The sequence below is a fragment of the Otolemur garnettii genome, unplaced genomic scaffold (genome assembly GCF_000181295.1).
Source record: "Otolemur garnettii isolate 467f Iridium unplaced genomic scaffold, OtoGar3 scaffold00013, whole genome shotgun sequence".
In the NCBI taxonomy this organism is placed as follows: domain Eukaryota; kingdom Metazoa; phylum Chordata; class Mammalia; order Primates; family Galagidae; genus Otolemur; species Otolemur garnettii.
In genome coordinates, this window is record NW_003852408.1 from 27106819 (window position 1) to 27130571 (window position 23753).

Here is a 23753-nt window from a genome sequence, read left to right on the forward strand (position 1 = left end):
CATCAGGGAAAAGGAATGAGCAGAGGCCAGCGCTGGGGTGCATGGAAGAGGAGGAGTTGAAGCCCCTCCTGCTCCCCTTATCACCTCCATTCCTGTCTGGGACAAGTACCTCTAGGGAGGAGATTACATAAGCTCCGTGGCTTTCTCTGCATGGTAAACCAACCCCCATTTAAATGCATGGAATTGGGGGGCTTCTCCAGGACTCCAATTGCAGAAATGCAAATGGTGATGAAGGCTGGGATGCCATCAGACAATTGGTCTTCTGATTTGAGGGCACTGCATCTCTCTGCAAGCAAAGGATCTACCCTCATAAACAAAATGGGGGTTAGAAGAAGCTCTTATTTCGTGCCCAGATGCACTCTTCCACCCTCATGTTTGCTTTCTCTCCTTTCAACAGAACCCCAGGTCACAGTCTTTTTTGCCCAGTTTTCCTGGCATAAGGAAAACTTTTTTGTGCTAAGGAGCATTTTATTTTTATAAGACTGAGGTTAAATGAACAAGGCAATACTTAACTCAATGAATAACAAATTGTAGAATTTTAGATAATATTAGAGAAGATGCTAAGCTTATATAAAGTAGTCCATTGTCTGCTTTCTATACGTACATGGGAGGTCCCTTGTCTAAGGCCCTCTCTGTCACTTAGATCTGCCATCAGCTATGGAAAAAAGAAATGGTATCATACTGTCCATCAAGGCTCCTAATTTGTGTGTTTCTTCATGCTAGTATCCACTGGCCAAGAGATCAAGAAGTCTTCCACATAGTAGAAGCTCATTCTGGGTAATAGCCATTACCCAGCTTTGAAAGAGCTTTTTATTTTTATTTAACAAATCTTAATGGAATGCTTCCTATGTGCTGTATCATTTGTTTGTTAGCCCTTGCTGGGGTAAAAAAGAGAGGACAAGAGTAAACAAGCAAAAGAACAAGGGGAAGAGAGATACAGAGGTAGAGAAAGAGACACAAGCATCAAGTGTTCCAATCTAAAGGGCAATAAGAAGCACTGGGGAGCCTCTGGATATGCACACTCCTGGCCTCATCATCCAAAAGTTCTGATTCAGTGCATCTGGGGTTAAGCACTTGCGTCAGTGTTTTTAAGAACGGACCTAATTAATTCAGTTATAGGTGGTCCCTGACCACACTGAGAATCATTGCATAAGACAATAACAGGATGTGGAGGTCAAGAATAAGAAGCCTTACGTGAAACCAAGCAGGCTGGGGCTACACATTGGTTAACCAAGAATCACAGAGGGTTCAGTGGGCCATGCCCAGGTGTGCCAACTGATAGCAACACAGGGCCACACGTGTTTATCCCCCACATTTACAAAATAGTACATTTGGAAGTCACAAGGAAAAGCTCCATTAGCCAGGAAGGCAAAATCAAAATGGCTGCGAGGGGCATGGTTGACAACCTTGGAGTTGTCATGGCAACAACAATCAACACGAGCACTGAGCTGAGAAAGCTGTGAAGAAGAAAGAAGAGGTGGAAAGCCCTATTAAAGATCATGCCAGGTGACTTACAAAGGGCTGCTCTATCTAGGTTAACCCATATAGCTGTGAAGAAGTCAAGAGGAAAGAGGATGAATTCCTTCCAAGAATTGGCCTGCAGGAAATAGGTTGGTGCAAAGTTTACTCAGGAAGTATTATTTGCCCTTTTGTGTTTTTCCAATTTGTTTCTGGTATTTCTAATATCGGAGACTCCACCAACTGCTTAATGGATCAGTCAAACACAAACTCAAACACAATACTCAAGTACAAGGATAATAAAGACAACTCCAAAAAAAATGACCACTACAGAATTTTATTTAATTAAAAACATTATACATGTTGTTGCATTTTCATGGAAAATATTGAGTTTTAAAACACCAGAAGTGTTAGTTTTCAAAAACCTTCATGCACCCTGTTCTGCCCCCTGCTGCTTTCCTCTGTCCATGGCATTAACTATGTGTTTGTAAGGAACTGTGACTTCCTAGAAGGTCATGCCTACAGGTCTGGAGTGAGCCATCGTCTCAACGACAGTTCCGTAGAGTTAACTCAGACCCTACCAGCTTCAGATTCCTTGCAAACCATTGAAAGGAGCCAGTCAAAAAAGCCCAAAGCACGTGTCAACACCAGTTCAGTACAATCAAGTACTGCCACGACCTTATCCAGTTTCCAAGCCAGCAAGCAAGTGACCTTGTGTTTTACTGGTTATATTAGTGTCCTGAGCTCCTCCAAGAACTTCCCAGGGACCAATGGTGGGAAGACATTGCCATATAGTGTTAATATTCAAACCGCCCCCAATACACAAAAGCACATGTGCCCTATGCAGGATACTACCAATTTCTTAAAACATACATATGCTTCAATGAATCTCCAACAATTAAAAAAAATACATATTGGTACAATATGGCCTTTGGAATCACTGGCTAAAACAAAGCAGTGTGAGGTTTTTTGGGTTTTTTTTTTTTTTTAAGTTTTGATGTAATTGTCCATTTGTTTAAAAATAAAATCCACAGCATAAAAAGTTAATTCAAAAAGATCATTTCAGCTATAAACATCTCACACATAAATACAAGGAGTATACACTATAGTTCTGTCCTACGCTCCCCCACTTCCCTTTCTCTGGACTACACTGTTCCCTAACTTAATTCCTTGACCCACATCATAATGCTCTGTCCCTATATTGATCCTGAAAGATGCTTTTAGTAAAAATAGACCTGATGTGACAGAAATGTCTGGCTCTGTTTTGCTGTTCCTTTGCTTTAAATTGTAGTACACTTAAATTGGGTTCTGCATCCAGCTTTATATAAAAGAGAGATGAATGACCCCCAAATATACAAACAAATAAAAATAGCTGAATAGCAAAAAAAAAAAAAGAAGAAGAAGTTAGAATTGCCTCAGCTCTTAGAAATTGGAATATGGTCTCTCTTCTTCATAATGGTCTCTCAGTTGATGGTAATAAAATAAGGTTGAAATTGCTTTTCACATTCTGGCTCTGTTGGAGGCATTTTCACATAGACCCCTGTTGTAAGAAGGCTTCTTTTCTTTAGCTGTCGAACACAAAAAAGTCACAGTAATTATTATTGAAGAATACAGAAGCCATTGCTAACCATAATAGGACTCAACAAATATTGGGTTCCTACCCCATTGAAAATGAATGTTCACAACATACAGAATTGTAAACCCCGGGAGATTCCCTTGATTTGGCTATTAAAATTCAATTTTGATAAATAACTGTGATTTTGATGTCAAATAGCAACTATTTGTTTTGACCGGAAGATAGAAGAAAGAGACTTTGAGAAAATGTCACCACGCACACCCAAATGCCTATGATAATTGACCATATCTTATGAGTGAAGGAATAAGCTTGATAAAGTAACAAACTTTAGATCTTCTGTCTGAGAGCTGTGTTTCTCATTCTCATTATTTGCATGCCTTATTACTTTTTCTCTCCCTGCCTTAGTTCCCAGTATTTATCACCTTGTTAAAATGAGATCAAGTCTAAGTGGTAGCTTGCAGCTAAGAAAGTAGGAAGAAGCTACAGAAACAAACACTGCTGTCAGGTTGAGTAGAGGATCTTGGAGTAGAGTGTAGGTGAAAGACAGCAAGAAAGCGGAGAGGGGAGAAAGAGAGAAAGAAAGAGGAGGAGGAGGGGAGAGGGAGAAAGGGAGTGAGTGAGGGGGAGTTTGTGATGGCAAAGCCAGCTGTAGGCAAAAAGGAACCCTGGCAGGAGACCTGACTCTGCACCTCCAGCTCTTCCAACAACTTTAGGAAAGAAAGACAGGCTTTTGTTTACTGGGCTGGAGTTGAGGCAAGACATTTCAGCCCTGCAGACTGGGTAATGCGGACGGGTAAATCCGCATTGCTATGAGCAGACACAACTCAGACAAGAAGGCACAAGGTGGCACCAAGAAGTGACTTCCAGGTGAAACAGAGGGACCTTTAGGAAGAGACTCAAGTCCATCCAGGTAGTCCTCTCTAGCAACATCTCATCCAAACAAAACTTATGCTTCAGATTTGGTAACGGCTATACAGTTGTCATGAAGGTAAAGACTGAAACAGCTGCCCCATATTGTTCAAATGGTTACTCAGACTGAAACCCTGTTCAGAAGCACACAAACATTCAATGTCAAACACGCTCATCTAAAATCTTAGTCATTCTGAAACCTCAAGTCCAATGCCTGAGTCCTACCATGTTCTTTACCCCTGCCCTTCCTCCTCTCCATTTATTGCTTCATCTCAGGAAAACTAAACTCCATGCCGTCATATGGTCAGTGAATGCCACTGAAGGTATCCCCACCAACCACCGTGCACTGTCAGCATCACACTCACCATTTTGCTCAAAGAAACAGCTGTGAGGAGAAAGCTGTAAAAAAACAACCCTGAACTAACAGCTGCAAGGATCCAGAGGAGGGAGTCAGAATCCGGGCATGGTTCTGGGTCTGCAACAGAAAACAAGGCAGAGCGTCCCTGAGACAGCCTCAAACCTTAGGGCTCTACTCCCCCAACCGGTATCAAAAGGAAGAAGTTAGAGCTTCCAGACTTTGGTGCCCACAGGTCAGTCTAGTTATTTGGGACTACTTCCCTAGGAGTATCACGCCATATGTGTATCAAAGGCACAGGCCCGACTTCCTGGTGGTTACCACCCCAGAGTAAGTGTCCACCCTGCCAGGAGAAAAAACACCTGCCCCAACTCATTTTATTTTATACAGGCAGAATGTTGTTTAGGTCCCTACCCATAAAATAAACAAGACTACTGTATGGTAGAGATCACTTAGAGAGAATGTCCACAGTCCGAAAAATGACCCACCTGAAAGGAAGGAGCAAAGCGTTTTTAAGCAAAGAAGACAGCAACGCAAAAAGTGTCAAATTAGTGAAATGGCTTTGCTCACCAATGACGTAAATCTGGGTTCCATTCCCCATGCCCAAGTAGTATGGTGGCGGGTACATGAGCTCCACCTTGCAGATGTAGAGACCCGTGTCCGTGGCCCTCAGCCCTTGGATGGTCAGGTTCACTTTGTTTCCACTGGAGGTGCCAGTGCAGGTGAAATCATCTAGGAAGGTCAACTCATCCTCCGTCATGTACACTGCACAGACTTCAGTCACCTGGTCGTTAGCCTGCCGCAGCACTGTCACTCGGACCTCAGCAGCTTTGCCTGGAGGCTCATACTCACACACAAAGTTGGCGTCACCCCGATTGCTGGCCAGGACCACTTTAGGCTGGGCTACGTGCATTGCTAACATGGAAAAGCCAAAGGAAACTCAGTGAATTTATGCTCATCTGTAGCCAGGCCCACATAAGACCGCTGGCCAGGAAAGATTTGTCCTTGAGGAGCCCTCTCCATCTCTTCTCTACCTCTTCAAGAAACCCATCACCCTCACTTCTCCTCTGTCCTTCTCAGCCTCCCCTCCATCTTTCAACAGGCTTCTAGCTACTCTTCATAAAGAATTTTCCTTAGGGGGCAACAGTTTCATCGAGACAGTTGGTTGTGGCAGGAAGAACACTGACATAGCAAACAGAAGACCTGGATCTGCCAGGAAATATGTGATCTGGGGCAAGTCATGCCCTCCCCCAAGGCCTTCACACATATAGTAAGAGAGGATCAGGAGAGATGATATCAAACTGCCTTCCCCCTCTGGTATCCTAAGGTTACAATAAGACTACGGAACTATAGCTTAGGAACTATAATGAGTAGTAGGGCGAATTCTAGCGGCTGAGGTTAGAACCTCGCCTTATCTCTTAAAGCACACCCGAAAAACCTCTGTCTACATATTTCACTGGGCCCTATACCTCTATCACCCAGGAGTAGCTGAGCCCTGGTACACTGGGCAAGCCACACACTTCCCCAGCATCGTTGTTGTAGAGTGGGACACACTTTAGAAGAAGAAAGCCACAGAGCTGAGGGCACCGGGTCGTTTCCTCTCTAGGTTAAGGCAACCCTGCTGTTAACTTCTGTGGGCTTCCCCTGCCACCGCCAACACCTCTGCCTCCCTGCCCTTCCTCTCTCCTTCGTCTGAATGCTCCAGCACTCCTTTGTTTTGTCTTTCCCTCTGGCTTCTACCAGATAAAGGAGGCTGGCTCTTCACACAAAGAGGCTTGTGTCATCTGAAAAATGGTGGCTTCCTGTAACTAATCTGGCCCCCTCTAGTCCGTCTTACAAGTGAAACCCAAAACTTGTATTGAATGATGTCACTCATCTGCAGCAATCCTTTGATGCTTTACTAACACTGATTGCAAAAACAAATGAATAACTTTAATGTCCTCCATAATTCCAGTCTATCACTCCAGTCTGCGTTTCCAGGATAGTCCATCCTGCTTATTAAGTCACCCTATCCTAGAGACACTAGTCCCTTATCCCCAAGAACCCGTACTGGACAACATCTGTCCCCAGAAGAGAGAACAATATGGCAGCAGTCATTGTCTGGGCTATCCCAGAAATTCTGGCTGGCTAGATCCACTCTCCTTTCCCAACCCTCATCTTTCCCTATTGGCAATATCCTCGGAGCACCCTTTGCACTATGTTAAGTCCACTGTGTTACTAAATGAAATTTTGTCTTGTATTCAAATTGTTGCGGGCTAATCGTATGTCCTCCCTCTTCTGTCTCTGGCTCCTGAAAGTAGTAGTTGTATCTTGCCCAAATTAGCACTTAATAATCTCTATTTTATTGACTCTAAACCTAAAGAGTACTAAATGTCCTGCCCCACCCCCAGGTGACTCACATATTTCACTACCAAATCTGGTCTCACTCAATTTTCCAGCATCTATCGTGGAAGGATCCTAGTTACAGGTTGATATAAATTTCCTCTAAGAAATTTGAATGCTTCTAAGGGTATTTAATGTTTATATATTCAATATAAGAAAGTTATATGAGTATTTCTTCAGTAAATATTAAATCATCAAACATCTTTTGAGCATCTACTTATTACAAACTACAGGGTTTCTTAACCAAAAAGTTCTAGAGAGAGATTAGGTGGAAGAGCATTCAGTGGAAATACTCATCATTTCCAGCCTTGTAACATTCCTGGTATCAACCTCTAAAGAGCTTTGTTTCAAGTGAACACCATGGATCAGCATCTGAAACCCATAGATAGGTCAGGCAACAATTACCTTAAGCCAAACAGACTGATAACTTCCTTCCTTCCTTCCTTCCTTCCCTCCCTCTTCTTCTATTTTTGTTTTGTAATTTCAAACTATTTCACTTTTAAAACAATTAGCTAGCTAATTTATAGAATTTATTAAGCAGAATTCAAACCTTGAATTGAGTAAATAAAGCATTCTTCCCATGATTTGCTTCAATCTTAAACAAGCTGGACAATTTGTTCATAAAATTAATAAGTTAGAGGACCTTAGAACCGTGAATTGTATAGGAAAGGCATGATTTTCTTAAGTCAACTTTTTTAAAGGGAAATTTTGAAACCACTCTGATATCCAAACCTGAATGGATTAGGGTTATCCTTTCCCTCTTAAATCACTTAACTTCTTCCAATCCTATAGAAGTCTCTGAAATTGCCATGTCTCCCAAACCAACTCACATCCTCCATTAAGTTGCTGTTAAATATCTGCTTATTTGCTGCGGCCCCTGTGTCCCCTGCTTGCCTTGGAATTCAGAGCCAACCAACCCAAGAGACTGGACTTTTACCTTTAACTTCTGGCCTTGCTATAAATCACTGCCCTTGACTGCAATAAGAAATGAAACCAGGGTGGGAGAAACACCTCCTCCACCTTCATTCTCCCAAAGTCTCACTCACCTTTGGTGAAGACAGGAATGAAGAGAAAAGAAAATAGGATGATGCAGGACCAAGTCCTGGAAGCCAGGTCTAGCCCTGCCTCTTGCCTCTGGAATCCAAGGCAAGCCATGGCCTTATGGGAACAGTGTTCAGGTCTTTAGGAAGCAGAGCGAAACCTTTCTGGATCTTGAAGCTTTGAAATATGTTTGAACCCACACAGAATCAAGGACTTTATATAGACAACTTTGATCCCAGCATGTACTGCTCATGTGCACTTCAATTGAAAGCCTTTTTTGTTTTGGTTTTAAGAGAAAGGAAACCGTGGGTTTAGCTTTTACGTCGAAAAGACGACCTCAAATACTCAAAGTAAAACTGTAAAAAACAAGACATCTGTGGATGGAAAATGTACTCAATTTGAAACAAAAGTTTTGTGTTCACTTTGAGGATCTGGATAACTAAGTGGAGACTTGGAGAATTTCCTGGAGTGCAAGGGTCCCCCTAAGTCCCTACTTTATTCAATGGTCTGGGCATTGGCCACCAATTCATTTCATTGACATCTCCCAAATTGCTAAGCTGCCAGTTATCTGATCCCTTAAGTAAATAGATGAATTAGTCATCTGTTTTATCATTAATAAAAATTCTGTTCTATATGTGAGCCTCCATCTTTCTAAGGGTCTTGGCACGATTTACAAATAAAAGTTTATTTCTCCTAACTCTATTTAGCATTTGATTGAGAGAAAATACCAAAATCACAAAAAATAAACTGAAAATGTAGAACAAAAATACCTGCCTCTGGTTTTGCAGATTAGGAAAGAATTTAGATGTTCTTAAAAGCCTTAACTCAACAGAGACAAAACAGAGTGGGAGAAGGTCCAGAAAAAGTCAACCAAAATGATCCAAGAGATTAAAAACTTCTACAAGAAGATAGACTTATTTTTTTAACAGAAATTATTCAAGCATAAAATCCAAAAGCTGAGATTAGGTAGCTTAAATGGGACCAGAGTTATAAAATGTTTAAAAGCTATAGATGGCATAAATCTTCATCTACTAAAAGAATACTAAACATTGAGGGCCTCTTTAAATTTAGGGAAACATTTATTGAGAACCCATAATATGTCAAGAATTGTATGCACTTAGGATTGAATGAACAAGACAAAAACATAGTTGGTGCCCTAAGAGGCTTCTAGAAGACAGACGTGCAAACAGACAGCAGCAGCAGCAACAGCAGGTGTGGTGTTTGCTTCTTCCAGCCCTTGCGTGGCTTCCCACTGTCCACATACCTCAAAGAACACAGATCTAATGCCTCTCTTTTTGGCCTATCTCCCAGCATTCCCTCACAGACCCCTAACTCTGCTGGCTTTTCTCCCACTTGCCATTTTCAGGTCTTGTCACCTATACTTGTGCTGTTCCTACTGCCTTTTTTCTTCCATTTTCTTATTTTATCCTTCTTATGCTGCAGGACTAGCTAAGTCCTCACCTCCTCCAGGAAGCCTATTCTGACTTGCCTCTTTCCTATACTCCCCTTGCACCTCATAGATGCCTTCAACCCTCAAGAAACACCCAACAGGCCCTCATTAGTGGCCAGGCCCCAGACTGGGCACTGGACATTGAAAAAAGAAAAGTTAAAAACATATGTTCCTGGCCTCAAGAAGAACCCACAGCAGTGGCAGGGACAGACAGCTAAACCTATGATCATGACAGAGTGAGATCAAGGCTGGAATTGAAGTATGTGTATCCCATACACCATAGAGGAACAGAAACCATTCATTTGGCCGGTGGAAGTCAGAAAGGGCTTCTCAGATGAAGGAAAACCTGAGCTTATTATTGAGCACAAGGCAAGGGGTGGGTATTCAGACCAATAGAATAGCATGGACCAAGGCTGGGAAGAGCATAAAGAGCTGATTATGTCCAGAGGTACTGTGGTGCTGCAGGATTTCTTCAAGTGTTGTCAAGTTTGTCCCAACCCAAGTCTCACTGGGTTTTTATTTTGCCCATTTTATAAAGAAGTAAAGCAAGGCATTGAGAGTCAACCTGATTTATCCAATCCTCCATAATACAGCAAGAATTTGAAGCCAGTGATAGTCTTAATCAGTACACTAACACAAAGTCTTTGAAGTCAAAAAGGACATTTGAAGATTCTTAGCATGAAGACTTGCTAACTGTTAACCTAGGGCTGAAAGCCCAGTGTCCTCCAGAGGGTGGTGTGTCTACATCTCACAGCTAGTGTAAGGATCAACTGAGGTAGTTCGTGTAACATGTATAAACCTATTATGATGCCTGGCCACTCAACAAATAGGAGTTCTCTTTTGTTATAGGGTCACGGAGAAGACAGAGGTGCAATGTACTGGAACAAATAACATAGGAAGAGCAGGTAGAAAAGTGAAGATGACTTCCATCTGGGCGTGTTGAGTTTATGGTGCATGTTCGAGGAAAAAGACCCGAAAACCGGTAAGCATCTGGAGCACAGGGAGAGACATGAGCTGAAGATAGCTTAGGCAATCATGAAGCCAGTGATGAAAATTTCACAGACTAAGGCATGAAATGAGCACTCTATAGACATTCGCTAAATGAATAGACAGATGAATGAAAACAGTTTATAACACAGGAAGAGATGAAGGTTGTAGTAGGGACTGTCAAAGAGGTCTGAACAGGTTTCTGAATTATGCTTTGGTAAAGCTGTTTCTGTCATAGCAAGAAAACTCAATGGTTGTGAAAACCACTGGGTCAAAGAATGTTGGTGAAAAAGATATATTCGCATATATAACCCCACAGATTACTTGATAATTACAAAGAGGAAAAGATAATTGATAAGTCTAGCAGATAATTCCTTAACCAAGTGATCCAACTGAAGATCATCCATAATGGAACATTCTGAAATCACTCACCTCCAGATGCAATGCACGGAGAAGGACATGATACCTCTGCAGTGTTATTGCCAAAATTAGTTAAACTGAATCTAAGCATGAAGACATAATCAGACAAATCAACATTCAGCAGAACAACTGGCATGAATTATTCAAAAAATGTTAATATCATGAAAGATTAAAAAAAAGAAAAGCCTGGAAAGCCATTCTAGATTAAAGGAGAATATGGAGATGTAACAATGAAATTCAATATCTGATTCTTGGATTGAAAAAAAAAAACAACTATAATGCACACTTGAGACACTTGGGGAATTTTGAACACAGATTATAGGGGATTATAGCATTGTCTTCATGTTAAATTTCTTCAGTGTGATCATTTTATTGGGGTTATGTAGAAAAATATCCTTGCTATTAAGTGATGCTTAAGTGTTCAGGGTTTAAGTCTCAGGATGTTGGCAAGTAACCCTCAGATAGTTCAGCAAAAGTAAGTGTACGTGTTTGTGATAGTAAAAAAAGAGAAAAACAATTAAACAACAACAGTGACAAAATGTTAACAACTGGTGAATTTGAGTGAAGAATGTATGTATACGTTCATGATACTCTTAAAAATTCTTTGTAAGTTTGAAGTTTTTCGAAGTAAAATCTTGAAAGTAAAAATTACAAGACCAACCGCTGTATTACATGGTAGGCACTAAACCACAGATAAGCAAACTGAAATTTAGAGAGGGAATGTGACTTGTTTAGGGTTATTCTCCATCTCCTTTCCTTAGATCCATGCTCTGAAGCATAGATGGATTTAAATCCCGACCTTCTCCTTCCCATCCAGTATTTAGGTTTTCCCTGTCACCTTATGTACAATAATAACATGTTGTATCATACAGGTTTGCATTTATTATAGTCAGTCATGTGTGATTCCCATTCCCCTACTCCAAATGCTATTTCCATTGACACTTGCAGTCTCACCACACTCACAGCACCTAACCAGGGCCCCCTCTGTACCTCCTACGTAACAGAGAATTTCTGCACTTCCATTTAGAACTCAGGTCTCTTTATTTACCTTGCATCTAACTTCCCACTCTCAGGAAAGTGCTAAGTAAGGAGGCAATCAGAGGACGGATAGGTACTATTGTGTCCCATAGATGGTTCATAGCATGACTGGAGTCAGAAAGATACAAGTTCAAATCCTGCCTCTGCTGCTTCCTAGAGATATGACCTCAGCTGACACATTTGAACTTCTCTGATCCTCAGCTTCCTCATCTGTAAAACAGAGCTTATTACGGTAAGTATCTCATAGGGTTATTGTAGTAATTCGATAAGGCTATCCCAATACATTGTTAAACACTGCCTCTGGTGTGTTTTGTACTCAGTAAATGTTGATTTCGAACTTCAGCATAAACCCTTCTTTCATCATCATCTCTAGTCATCGCTAGTGAACAGATGGTGCATTAGAATAAAAACCAGTACGAACTATTCTAATACTCACATACTCATTGAATTTCTGCCCCTGTCAGTATTTCCATCAGTATCTGGAACCAAATAGCTTATTATTTTTTACCTGACTCCCAAAACTGAGTTCTCAATTATTCAGTAGTCAAATATCTGAAGGTCTGAGGGCACCACATCCTTGGGCATTTTCACTTCAGGTTAGGAAGAGGAAAGTCAATTTGATATTTACTTTTACCCCTACAATTCAAAAAAAAAAAGGTTGGTGGTAAAGACAATGAAAATAATTAGCTAAACTTAGGACTCGGGGATTCACTATGACTTCATTTACTCACTATCTTCCTATATCCTAACAGCTTGAGTAAACCTCAGATTGGTTTTATAGTACTCTGAGTGGTTACTGGATTTGAAAGATCTCTCAAAATTTGCATAATTCACAGTGGTGCCTAGCTACAGTGAATTGTCTTCAGAATTCCAGATGAGGTACAGTTTAAGTAGGGTAACCTGGGAGGTTTTTACTTAATGGAAAATTCCTCAGTTTATAAACTTTTCAGATTTTTGAAGCTTTTCTTTTTCTAAACCTGCTCCATTTATCCTCTCCCCACCTAGCACACCCAAAAAACCCACCTTTTGTTGAGAGATTTGCACCTGGCATTGACTGCGGTACACACTGCAAAACATCCTTTGCTTGATGGTTTCAGATGTAATGGGAAGAATGAAAGGTCTAATATTTGCATAGCATGCAGTTTCAGGACATCCCATTACGTTGAGCCTATAATCATGCCTAATTAAGGTTAAATACTCTGTGTTTTTGTGCTAATTAGCTCATCACTGTATGGCTCCTTTCAAAATCGACTTCAAAGGAAAAAGAAAATCATCTACCAAAGTAAGTGATTGCTGAAGAAGAACCTATCAATCATCTCACTTTGAAAGAGAATTAAAGAGAAAGGAAGTGATATGCAAAGTGACTGGAAAGAAATTTAAGCTTCATTGCCATTAAAGGGTGAAAATATGGGCTGGGCAAGAACCCACTTAAATAAATGTGGTAGATGAATTTTCGGTCCTTAGTAAACTATTATCTGCATCATAAAGTCATGTAAAAAATGGATGTGGACTTTCTATCAGTCCTTTAGTAGGAAATAGAATAGGTTCCTTCTGGTTTTGCAGTTTACATTGTTCCTGGCTGAGGATAAAGTAGACAGGGTTGTCAGGGAAACAGAGTTTTACATGCCTGCCAGTCTAGATGACGAAATGAAATGCTGAGGCTGCTTCAGTGGAAGGGTAACCCTTGCCTGTCAGAGATGTACTTATATAGAGATGAAAACAAATATTTTTGAATGAATAACAATAAGTCATCTGTGGTCATAAAGCAATTTGTGCAAAGAATCCAAGTTCTACTTGCCCAAGCTCCTCAATTTATATGGTTAAGTCCTTTTGAATATCTTATCTCCACTTATGAAGGATGATCGGTTACTATGTATTATATTTTTTGTTTTAGCCATTATCGTCTCTGAGGTCTCTTAATCTCCTTGGCTTCTCACACCTAAAAAGTAAAATTAATGTTGGATTGTGATTTTTCCTTAATCTTTGCTCCCTGTTGCAACACAGCCAACTATGAATAAATTCAGGGAAGTGACTTCAGCAAAAGCTAAGAATAGATGTTTTCAAAAATAGGTTGCCCTCTGATTTTACAGATTGGGAAACTTGTTAAGAAGGGAATTGGCTTGCCCAGGGTCACACGTTTAGGTCCTGTTCTTTCATTATTAAGGAGAAGTGGACAGAAAGGGAAGGGTAAATAGTCCCATGTGGGACCGATGATGTACTGCAGCTCATTCCACCTGAACGGTACACTCACGTTGTAGCTGATTCCTATTTATTACTACAACAGGTTACGATTACCCAGTACCATTTCCATTTTGCAAAAGAGGAAACTTCACAAGTCGCTAATGTTTTCTTGTCTTGGCTTAGTGCAAAGAGAAGGAAACTTTGGAGTGTGACTAAAAATTGTCTTTAACGCTGAATAAACCACCCACTTACCCTGCCAAAATTGCCAGCTATCTACAAAGAGTGACATTGGAAGTGTCAAACATTTAATGGAGCCCATTTCTTGTATAACATTTGTGGCTGGTATAATCTCAGCTTCAAGGATTTATTTCAGTTTTTAGGTTACAGAGACAATCACCGTTTTCATATTTTGAGCTGTGTTATTTCAGGACCTGCTGTGACTGCCACATTTCAATGATTTCAGGCCCTCACCCTTTTCACACTTCCAGTTCATAGGAAACTGTTATGCTCACACCTTGAGCATAGAAAAGCGGCATCTTCACTGCTTTGCAGTAAGATAGCAGTTGTGACGGTGTGGAAACGTGTGTTAGATGGTGAGAAATACAGCATGTTCACACAGCCCAGGCCAGGCAATGAATCCTGGAGCTGGAAGAAATGTTAGTGAGTTTTACTCTCTTATTTTATAGATGAAGAAACAAAGGCTCAGGGAGGTGAAATGGTCTTCCCAAACTACACATATAGTCTCCTGGTGGCAAAACCAAGTTGAGGACCCAAGGGCCCTTGACTCAGGTTTAAGTCTCTTTTTGCAATGCTTTCACCATCACTCCCTATCTTCCAAGCACCTACTGAACTAACATGGCTTCTGGCTTTAGTTTTCTGCCAGTTTGCAACTTGAAACCCAGCCCCACCAAACTTCCTGCTAGGTCTTGGGTACCCACAAATGCAATTCAGCAAATCATGTTTTATCTAAGCAAAAAAAAAAAAAGAAAAAAATATATATATGGTCTCATAGCAGCACTCACCACCATAGTCAAAAGTGAACACATCCCAAGCATCCACCAATTGATGAACAGATAAACACAATGTGATCTGTCCATACCATGGACTATAATTCAGCCATCAAAAGGGATGAAGGTGCATATTACAACATAAATAAACCTCAAAAACATTATGCTGAGCAAAAGAGTCCAGACACAAAAGGACACACATTTCATGATTCCATCTATATGAAATATTCAGAGAAGGCAAGTGTACAGAGCCAGAAAGCAGGTTATTGATTGCCAGACTGTAGGGAGATAAGAGAATGGCAAATGTGACTGCTTGATGGGTATGGGATTTAATTTGGAGTACTAAAAGACAGTGGCGAAGGTTGCATGACATTGTGAATATAGTAAACACAAGTGAATTGTACAGTTTAATATAGTTAAAATTGTAAATTTTATATTATGTGCACTTGTCCACACCCCCCCCAAAATAGATGTGGTCATGCTGATGGGCTCTGTAGGTATTCATTATCTTAAAAAGCATACCATTGGTCTTAGGGTATGTATTGGCCATGTGTTTTGCTTTTCCTGACTATAATCTGGCCGAAATCTGTAGCCAACATCCACTTCTCTCAAAGTATAAAAAGAATAAACTGACAGACATATGCTTAAGAGGCTGAGGCAAGGAAATAAATGCGGGTTATTTCTCTTTATCTACAATTGTAACCACACATCCCACTGAACCACCAGCCAGAATGTGAGATATGGATCATCAGCTCTGCCTTGTCTGGGTACAATTTTCTAACAGGTTATTCAGTTGTGGAGTAACTAAATGAGACGGAAGGAAGCGTGTAAGGAAACTTTGGCTCAATGCACCATATTATTCAAGTGTGCTTCAGGAGAATATAACTTAGAAGCAGCTGGTTTCATTTAGTAACTTTCCTTATCAGGCTCCATTTCATGGATTGTGTTTTAAGAGAAAAATCTCTTGCCCAGCACTTCATCCACAAATAGGAATCTAAATAATTGTACTAACATGGCCACATCAGGCCCTGCTGAAAGCAATAACAGTCATGCACTATAACTAAAACCTAAGGTCTTTATAGTTTTTGTCTAGCACATGAGGTCAGTTTCTGTATTCACCTGATAGGATCACATTACTGCAATGACATTGTGTGTTTAGGAATCTGTTGATTATGTATTTTTTTTATTTCTCAACATAATTTTAATTCAGTGTGATCACATCAAGCTCTTACAACATACAAAGTCTGAACCTGGAAGTTCTGGACATTTCTGTTCCATAATTTAAGAAATGCCAATAGGTAGAATATATCAATAACGTTCGTTTCCTGTCCTCTTAAAACATAAGCAGGTCAAGAAGCTTCAGTCAACCTCAGAGCCTGCATTTCTCCCTTTGGATAAGAAAGATAATTGAGAGCATAAGAACAAATAAGTTCATTAGGAATTTTTAAATCATGACACACAAAAGAGTACTGTAAAAAGTATGATACTTAAAAATTAAATGTTTGTTATTGGAATTTATTATGCTGATTTATAGGATAAATTCAGTAACCAAGTTTATGATAATATTGTTGAGTAAATGCAATTTCTTTCTCATCATTTGGAACCATTATTTTTCATTGGAGAAAAATAAATCACCTCCAAACACTGTGGCTTTCTCTCCAGAGATTCAGGCCTTCCTTTGGTTAGCATCATAAAATGTCTACATATGTGAATATCATTTGTATAACTTGAATATCTCGTTGACTTCAATATCTCCTGTAGCAAAGAAAAACTGGAAATGTAAAACACTCAAGAGACTATGAGTAAAGAAGAAAACGAGAAGAGTAGGGAAATGAGAAGCAAATGAAACAAAGGAAGAAGGAAAAAATAGAAACTTTAAATGAAAGATAATTTGCATATAGGCAAAGAAGTATCAATTCTGACCCGTCTACTAGAACCAATCAACAATAAAAGAACACTGGTTTTGATTGTGGGTGGAACTTTCATAAAATTCTTGATATTATAAAACTCCCAAAAGATAATCTGCTTGATGTTTTATACAAAGAACATACAGATAATGTCAACTTAGTACTAAATTTAGCAAATAAAATTGATTGTGATTGATAAGACTCAGAATCTTAGAGTCTTGCTCAAATTACTGCATCATAAATGGGTTTTTTCAGTCACACACCTAAAAGTCAGGAAATTACTTAGATTTAACTGTTGATACCAGGTTAGATAATAATTGTTAGAGACTTAATAACAGCTTAAAACGTTACCAAGCTTCAATCCCTCAAACCCTTTTCTTCCTCCAGACAGCCCTCAATTTGAAGCTTTAAAATTTGAAAAACAAGCAACAAAATTGACTAATTATGTTGTATAAAATATTTTCAATAAATTCTGAGCCAATTGATCTTTCCCACTGTTTCCCAACAAACGTTTAGCCACGATAAGACACCAAAGAAGAAAATGAGAATTAATTTCTCATGTTCTCTAATCCCAACTCATCCCACTGGATTTGATTATGGCATACGAAGAATAAGGAAGGCCACCTGTAAATGCATAAAGTGGCTACTTGAGATGTAAGAGGTTTTAGTTATGGGCCTGCCTCTAGGGCTTCCTTAATGTGAATTATTCTAATTACACAATCTCACTAAAGTGTAATTTTCTCTCCCATGAAACAAACAGGCTCAATTAGGAAAGAATTCTAACTTTAAATTCAAAATAATTTTTAATTAAAAGTATATTTTCCCTTCATGACATGTATATGAAGAAAGCAGGTTAGGAAATCATAAAGTATCATCCATTTTGTAAAATTAAAGTGAAAATACATGCAGATTTTATTATACAGCAACATGTTAATAGTGATTACATAATTTTACATAAATTTTTATTTTCTTATTTCATCTATCTGTATTTTCTATTTTTATGAATGTATATGTATTCCATTATGGTCATAAAAACAGAAAAGATATTACAAACTATAAAAATTAAATCTTTTTAATACTTATGAACATTAAGTATATACCCAGGTCATCAAAATTTCGGTGCTTCTCATTTTGGAAAAGCTTAATGTAGATAAAGATTTAACTTCTTTTTCATGCAGAGTCTCAAAATCCAAGATGGGTCTATATGAGCACTCCAGTTTCTAGAACATCAAACAACAATGGAATTTCTCCAGCACAACATTTTGTGCCATCAACATTTTCACTTTTGTTACCCCATCATTATAATGATAATTTGAAAGCATGTCTTGTGTTAATTTTCCTAGAACACTATAAAAGATAATGTCTACACTAAGAAACATATTCTTTTCCCCAAAGATAAATAATATTGGCTATTGTCAATTGGATATTCAAATAAGTGAACTATGTAATGAATACAGAAGTGAGACATTTGTGGGTAAATTTTTTTAAGTTTCATTGAAATATAATTGATATACATTTAACGTGTATGTCTTGATGAGTTTGGCCAAATGCATACACTCATGATACCATCACCACAACTAAGATTTAAACATATCCATTATGGGAGGGTAAACTTCAGAAGAAAGAGGAAAATGTATTTAATATAGTCTGAGCTATCCAGGCCCTCATTCACGAGATCTTGAATATGGGAATCAAAACTTTTAGGTCCATGTCTTATGGGTTATGACAAGGAAAAACTGACTGTCAAGGCAGATAGATAATCCTGGCTTCACGACAGCTACAAACTTTGCATTTTCCAAGTGAATGTCCTTAGTTTCTAACTTGACAGAAATCAGACAAGATACACCAAGCAGGTCAGGCAGATTACCTCTAGTCCAAAGTGGATACGAGATATTGGGAGTAAAAACTGTCAGAATCAAGTATCAGAGAAGTTCTAGAAATTCACACATTCAGTAACATAAATTAGACATGATCTTGAGTATGCCATAGATAAAATATTGAGAAATCAATCTAAAGCCATTTTAGAATAATTCCGAGTGGTTCCTCTATATTAGAATAATAGCCCTACTTAAAGGTATTTTTCTTTCTGAGCAACAGGAGTGTCTCTAAGGCTCACAGCCATGCTAGCCTCTTCTGTGGCAGGAGACAAGATAAGGAGAAGAGGCTCATCTTTCTTTAGCACATGAAGCCCTTTTAGTTATGCAAGCTTTACAAAACACTGAGATGAGGATTTAGCTTCTCTTTCATGCAGAGTCTCAAAATCCAAGATGAATCTTGATGAGCACTCCAGTTTCTAGGACATCACACAAAAATGGAATTTCTCCAGCACAACATCTTGCTAATCTAGCTAACAGCACTAGAGCCCAAGGAAAAGATATTACATGATCAGTATTCATATTACATTGAATACTGGAGTATTCAATGAGACATCTCCACTGTGTAACAAAGAGAATCCCAGAGTATGGCTGTCTCCTTGCAGTTTGTTGCAGTTCCAAAACCTTTCAGTGATGAAAGACTCAATAGCTTCATCTTCCTATGGAGGTGAGCATGTAACTGTAAATCCAAATGACTGAAGCTCTAAATAAGTCATTCTGGAACACCTCATTTTTCCAGTGATGCTGCCATTGCTCAGAACATCCCTTAGATATCTGTTTTAGAATTTTGGAGAAGGAAAAAACTGTATCATGTCTTTATTATCATGTCTTGGTTTTGACACACTATGGAAAACACCTGCTTTGGTCACCAACGTTCCTCAGTTTATGAGGAAATTGTTGTGGAGGAAAAATCAAGTCCACATTCAAACAACAAATGAGTGCTGCCTTTAGATGTTGCAAATATTGTGCTACAGGCCTTTGAATGTCAAGAATATTTTTACATATAGTAACAGCAGCATTACTAGAACAAAGAATGAAATACTGTATCTTGGGATTCAAGCTGAAGGCATGATCCTGCCTCCAATGCATAAGCAAGGCAAGTGAAGATAGGGAGTAAGGAGATTCTGTCCTTACCCACTTGCGTAGGACTGCAGATGAGCACCAGGTCCCCAGCGACCAGCACTCAGACTTTCAAAAGGCATAATAATCTAGCTAACAGCATTAGAGCCCAAGGAAAAGACACTGCATATAGGCAGGTAAGCATAAGAAGCAGTTGGTGCCAGATACCTCTTCATTCAGAAAGTCTGCTAACAGACTGATGAGCCCCAAGGCCCAGGATAGACAGATGGAGTTCAGGCCAGGGCTTCTGGCCTCAAGGAAAGGGACTGGTCAGAGGAAGCCAAAAGGGATCCAAAAGGGCCAAAGCAGAAACCCAGTCCTTTGTGATTTAAACAAACGAGACTGAGGGAAAGCTGGGTCTTGCCTGAATATGGAGGGAGTTCAGTGGCCATTTCCCAAAATTGGGTGCCATGTGAAAGTCCAGTGGTTTGAAATTCATCAGATCCAAGCCTTGGACGGTAACCAATGTTAAATCTCTTTCAAGGAAGTACTAAGACTTTTGAAACCTTTATAATGTCAACTAGGACTGAGGTGCAAAAGAGCTGGTAGGCAAGGTGAGATGGATGGGGGAGCTGAGATATTTGGAAACATTGATGAAAAAAATTGATCAAGATAAAAATGAGACATAAATAGCCCTCCTTGGATGCCCAAGGTCACTCCCTGAAGACACAATACTCATATAAACTCTGACAGGCTTATTTTAGAGCATTTATCATTTTATTTGCAAACTTCATATGAAAAGTGCCAAGCTTCCTTCCCCTTCTAAGTTTATTGTCCTTAGAAGGATGCTATTGAATTCCATTGATTGACGGGATTTGCCAATCACTTTTTTTTTTTAATTCAACTGTCCGATTTTTGCAGGGTTGAAACCAGACCGTGGTTTTCAAAGAGCAGACAAATTGAGAACAGACTATATTCTAAACTCCCCCACGTTCTGGTTTCATTACATTTTTGAAACCCAAATCAATTTTATGAAAAGAGTTGATAAAACTGGTCATAGTTCTTAGCAAACCTAACCAAGTTAGAACTTTAAGTTGGCGTGAATTCAGCTTTAATTGGGGGTGCAGTGCTAGTAGTAGAAGTGAAACTAAATGGGTGTAAATGTGTGGAATTGAAGAGGAGGAAAATATTATTATTATTATTAAGTGATAAATTTATTAACCCAAATCTATGAGCAATGAGTGGTAAGAAAATATTTCCAGAGCTAAAACCCAGAAATTCCTCTAAGATCATAATTCTAAAATAACTTTTCTAATTAAGTTCAAACTTTCCAAGAATATTCACTCTGAATCTGAAACAGAGCCTTGAGAAATTTCAAACTAAAAGTCATTGTAAAATGCCTGTATAAAAATTATGTTTTCACAGTGGAACTATAGTGTAATTATTATCAGCAGTAACTGGGTACAATTCTGAGATGAGAAACAAAGGGTCATTGGGACCAACCTCATTTTTGACAAAGGGTCATTGAGGTCATTGGGACCCCCAAAAAAGGGTCATTGGGGAGATAGAGAGCAGAGAAGGAGGGAGGGAGCAAATGGGAGGGAGGGAGGGAGATAGGAGAGTGGGAAGGAGAAAGAGAGAGAAAGATTGAGAGAGGGAGGGAGGGAAGGTAAGAGAGAAGAAAAGGAGGGGGAGAAAGGAAGGCAAAAGGGAGAGGTGAGGGACAGACAGAGTCTCAGCCTCAGAACTACTGACATTTGGGGACAATATGGAATTAGACATGTCAGGATTTTGTTAAGGGACATGTCTGTGAAGAAAAATGGGAAGGGAGATGAGGAAAGCTAGGAGAACCATCAGACCGTGATGTAAATTTTACCTCCAAGTGAAGAACAGAAGGAAGGAAGGGTGGGGGCAAGTCATCCACACCTCAATGCAGTCTGAAAGTCTTGGCAAGACTGTTGAGGGTTTTGAGCTGTGAAATCCTTCCATGCTGTCACTGGCAGGGAGCAGCCATGGGAAGCAAGACCTCAGCATACACAGGATGCATAAATCAGATGTCTGTGTCCCCCTAAAATCCATATTTAGAAACCTAATCCCCAGTGTGCTAGTATTTGGAGGTGGCATCTTTGGCAAGTGATTGGGTCACAAGGGCACTGCCCTCATGAATGGGATTAGTGCCTGATAAAAGAGGCCAGGGAGCTCCCTCTCTTCCTTCCATTATGTGAAATCACAGAGAGAAGATGGCTGTCAACAAACCAGGAAGTGCTTTGATCTTGAACTTCCCAACCTCTAGAACAGTCTCTCTCTCTTACAGAAATAAACGTTGGTTATTTAGAAGTCACTGAGTTTGTGGTACTCTGATACAGCTACTTGAATGGCCCAAGACACAGGATGATGGATGCTGGAGTGCAGCTGCTGGACCCTTGGTCCAGTTTACTCCTCACAGTGAGGAGTCTGTGAGGTTCATGCTCATGGATGCCTTATCCCCCCCAGTGCCACGTGGAGCCATTTCTTCCTCTACATAGCTTCAGGCAGCTCCTCTATGGCATTCCTGGAGATCTTTATTCCTAAGGGAAAACTTAGAAGAGAGAGATTAATGGGATGAACAACGCCTATCTCTGCAATTGATCTCAAGACCACAGCTGGTTCTCCTCCGCTCACTCTTCCCCTATGCATATCAAATTCCTTACATTCATCCTCAGCTATAATCTTGGAAGTTCTTGATGGCTTACTTGCTGGTGTGACCTTAATTCCTGAGGGATCTGAGTCCTTGATACCACACCTTTCACAGTTCTGGGTTGTTACACATGTTTGTTCACAGTTACAATGGGGCAAGAATACTGGAGAGCACCAGAGTGGATCACATGTGTTCCACCTGTATTCCTCCCTGTCCCTATTGTAAAGAAGCAGCCTTACCTCCTCTTTGATCAGGGCGATTCTGCTCCGCTCCTGCTGGTTCTTTCAAACAGAACTCCACACTGTCCTAGTGGCAGCTATAATTGTAGTCCAATGGGATCCTTGCTGTGTCTTCTATCAAGAATGTGCTCCCTTTGAGGGGAAGTGTAGCAGAGAGAGGAAGCACAAAATCCCCCAGTGGGTCATTGGGAACTATAGTTAATGGGCCCACTCTGCATTCACCCCTTAATCCCTGGACTCATGTCCCCTTACCACTGGGATTATGGCACCATATAGGAGTCATTGATTTAATAAAGGCATTACACTTGAAGGATCGTATGTTTCCTCCAAGAAGACACTGTAGCTGCACCTGTTGAAGGCTATAGCAGCATTTTATGAGGCTGGAAGCCTCTTGCGTATGCAATGATGCAACCAGTGAATCCCATGTATATGAGCCCCTCCTTTGATGTAAAATGGGTCCTTCAGTGAGACATTATTCACTATTCTATTCATTATTCATTATTCTATGCATGTGTACTAGGCATTCTGTAAGTTTCTAAATAATAGCATTGATGTTCTCTGCAGGCAGACCACGCAAAGCCATCATCAGAATGGGCATCTTCCCCTGTGAGGATGAACCATTGGCCCTTTTTGAAGTTCTCAATATTGCCACAAAGTTGTACCATATGAGAGGCTCAGTTTTACTAATAATTTGGACACTCATAACTACACCTACCTTGGTAAGTGAAAGTTCATTTTACTCAGCCAATATGTCATCTCCATCTCTTCTACTCCATTCACATGTCCATCTTACCAGCTCTGGAGTGACCAATGATGAATGCTGGCTAATAGCAAAAGCCAAATGATTTCATTCACTTGGTTGTTCAGCACTTCTTCTATGCTTTCTGGTGGCCATTAATGAGAGATACAAAATCTCTGCACTTCATGCTCATTTCTATATGTCTAGCTAAGACCCTACCCTGGCCCTTCTTTGCTCCAACCTTCCAATTTTTTTTTCCTGCCAGGTACTTAACTAGATAGCCAAGCCATCAGCTACCTCCCAGGATTTATATCTCATTTCAGGCTGTTCCTCCTTCCTTTCACACACATGTATGACCAACTTCATGGCTCACAGTTATGCCCACTGCGGAGATTTTTTCCTCCCCACTGTCCTTCAAGACCATCCCAAAGGAGGCTACAATGCAGCCACTGCC

General features: G+C 39.9%; 1 protein-coding gene across 2 annotated transcripts; it reads right to left on the reverse strand.

Moving 5' to 3' along the window:
- Positions 1 to 2865: 2865 nt before the first annotated feature.
- CTLA4 (cytotoxic T-lymphocyte associated protein 4) lies at positions 2866 to 7979 on the reverse strand. Of its 2 annotated transcripts, XM_003785010.2 has the most exons (4): positions 7727 to 7979; positions 4869 to 5213; positions 4309 to 4418; positions 2866 to 3026 (listed from the first exon to the last, which is right to left on the reverse strand). In XM_003785010.2, exons 1-4 carry the CDS (start codon positions 7833 to 7835, stop codon positions 2922 to 2924), a joined length of 669 nt encoding a protein of 222 aa, XP_003785058.1. In that variant the 5' UTR covers positions 7836 to 7979; the 3' UTR covers positions 2866 to 2921. The 2 variants fall into 2 exon arrangements, with proteins under 2 accessions (XP_003785058.1, XP_003785059.1); XM_003785011.2 differs by lacking the exon at positions 4309 to 4418 and having other exon boundaries at positions 2959 to 3026; positions 7727 to 7835.
- Between the last annotated feature and the right edge of the window lie 15774 nt (positions 7980 to 23753).

Bases quoted from the DNA above. Each gene is read 5' to 3' on its own strand.
- CTLA4 (XM_003785010.2), bottom strand. From the start codon at position 7,835: ATGGCTTGCCTTGGATTCCAGAGGCAAGAGGCAGGGCTAGACCTGGCT. The intron at 5,214-7,726 runs GTGAGTGAGACT...TTTCCATGTTAG, and splicing joins CATTCCTGTCTTCACCAAAG to CAATGCACGTAGCCCAGCCT. The intron at 3,027-4,308 runs GTGAGTGTGATG...TGTGTTCGACAG, and splicing joins CTGTTTCTTTGAGCAAAATG to CTAAAGAAAAGAAGCCTTCT.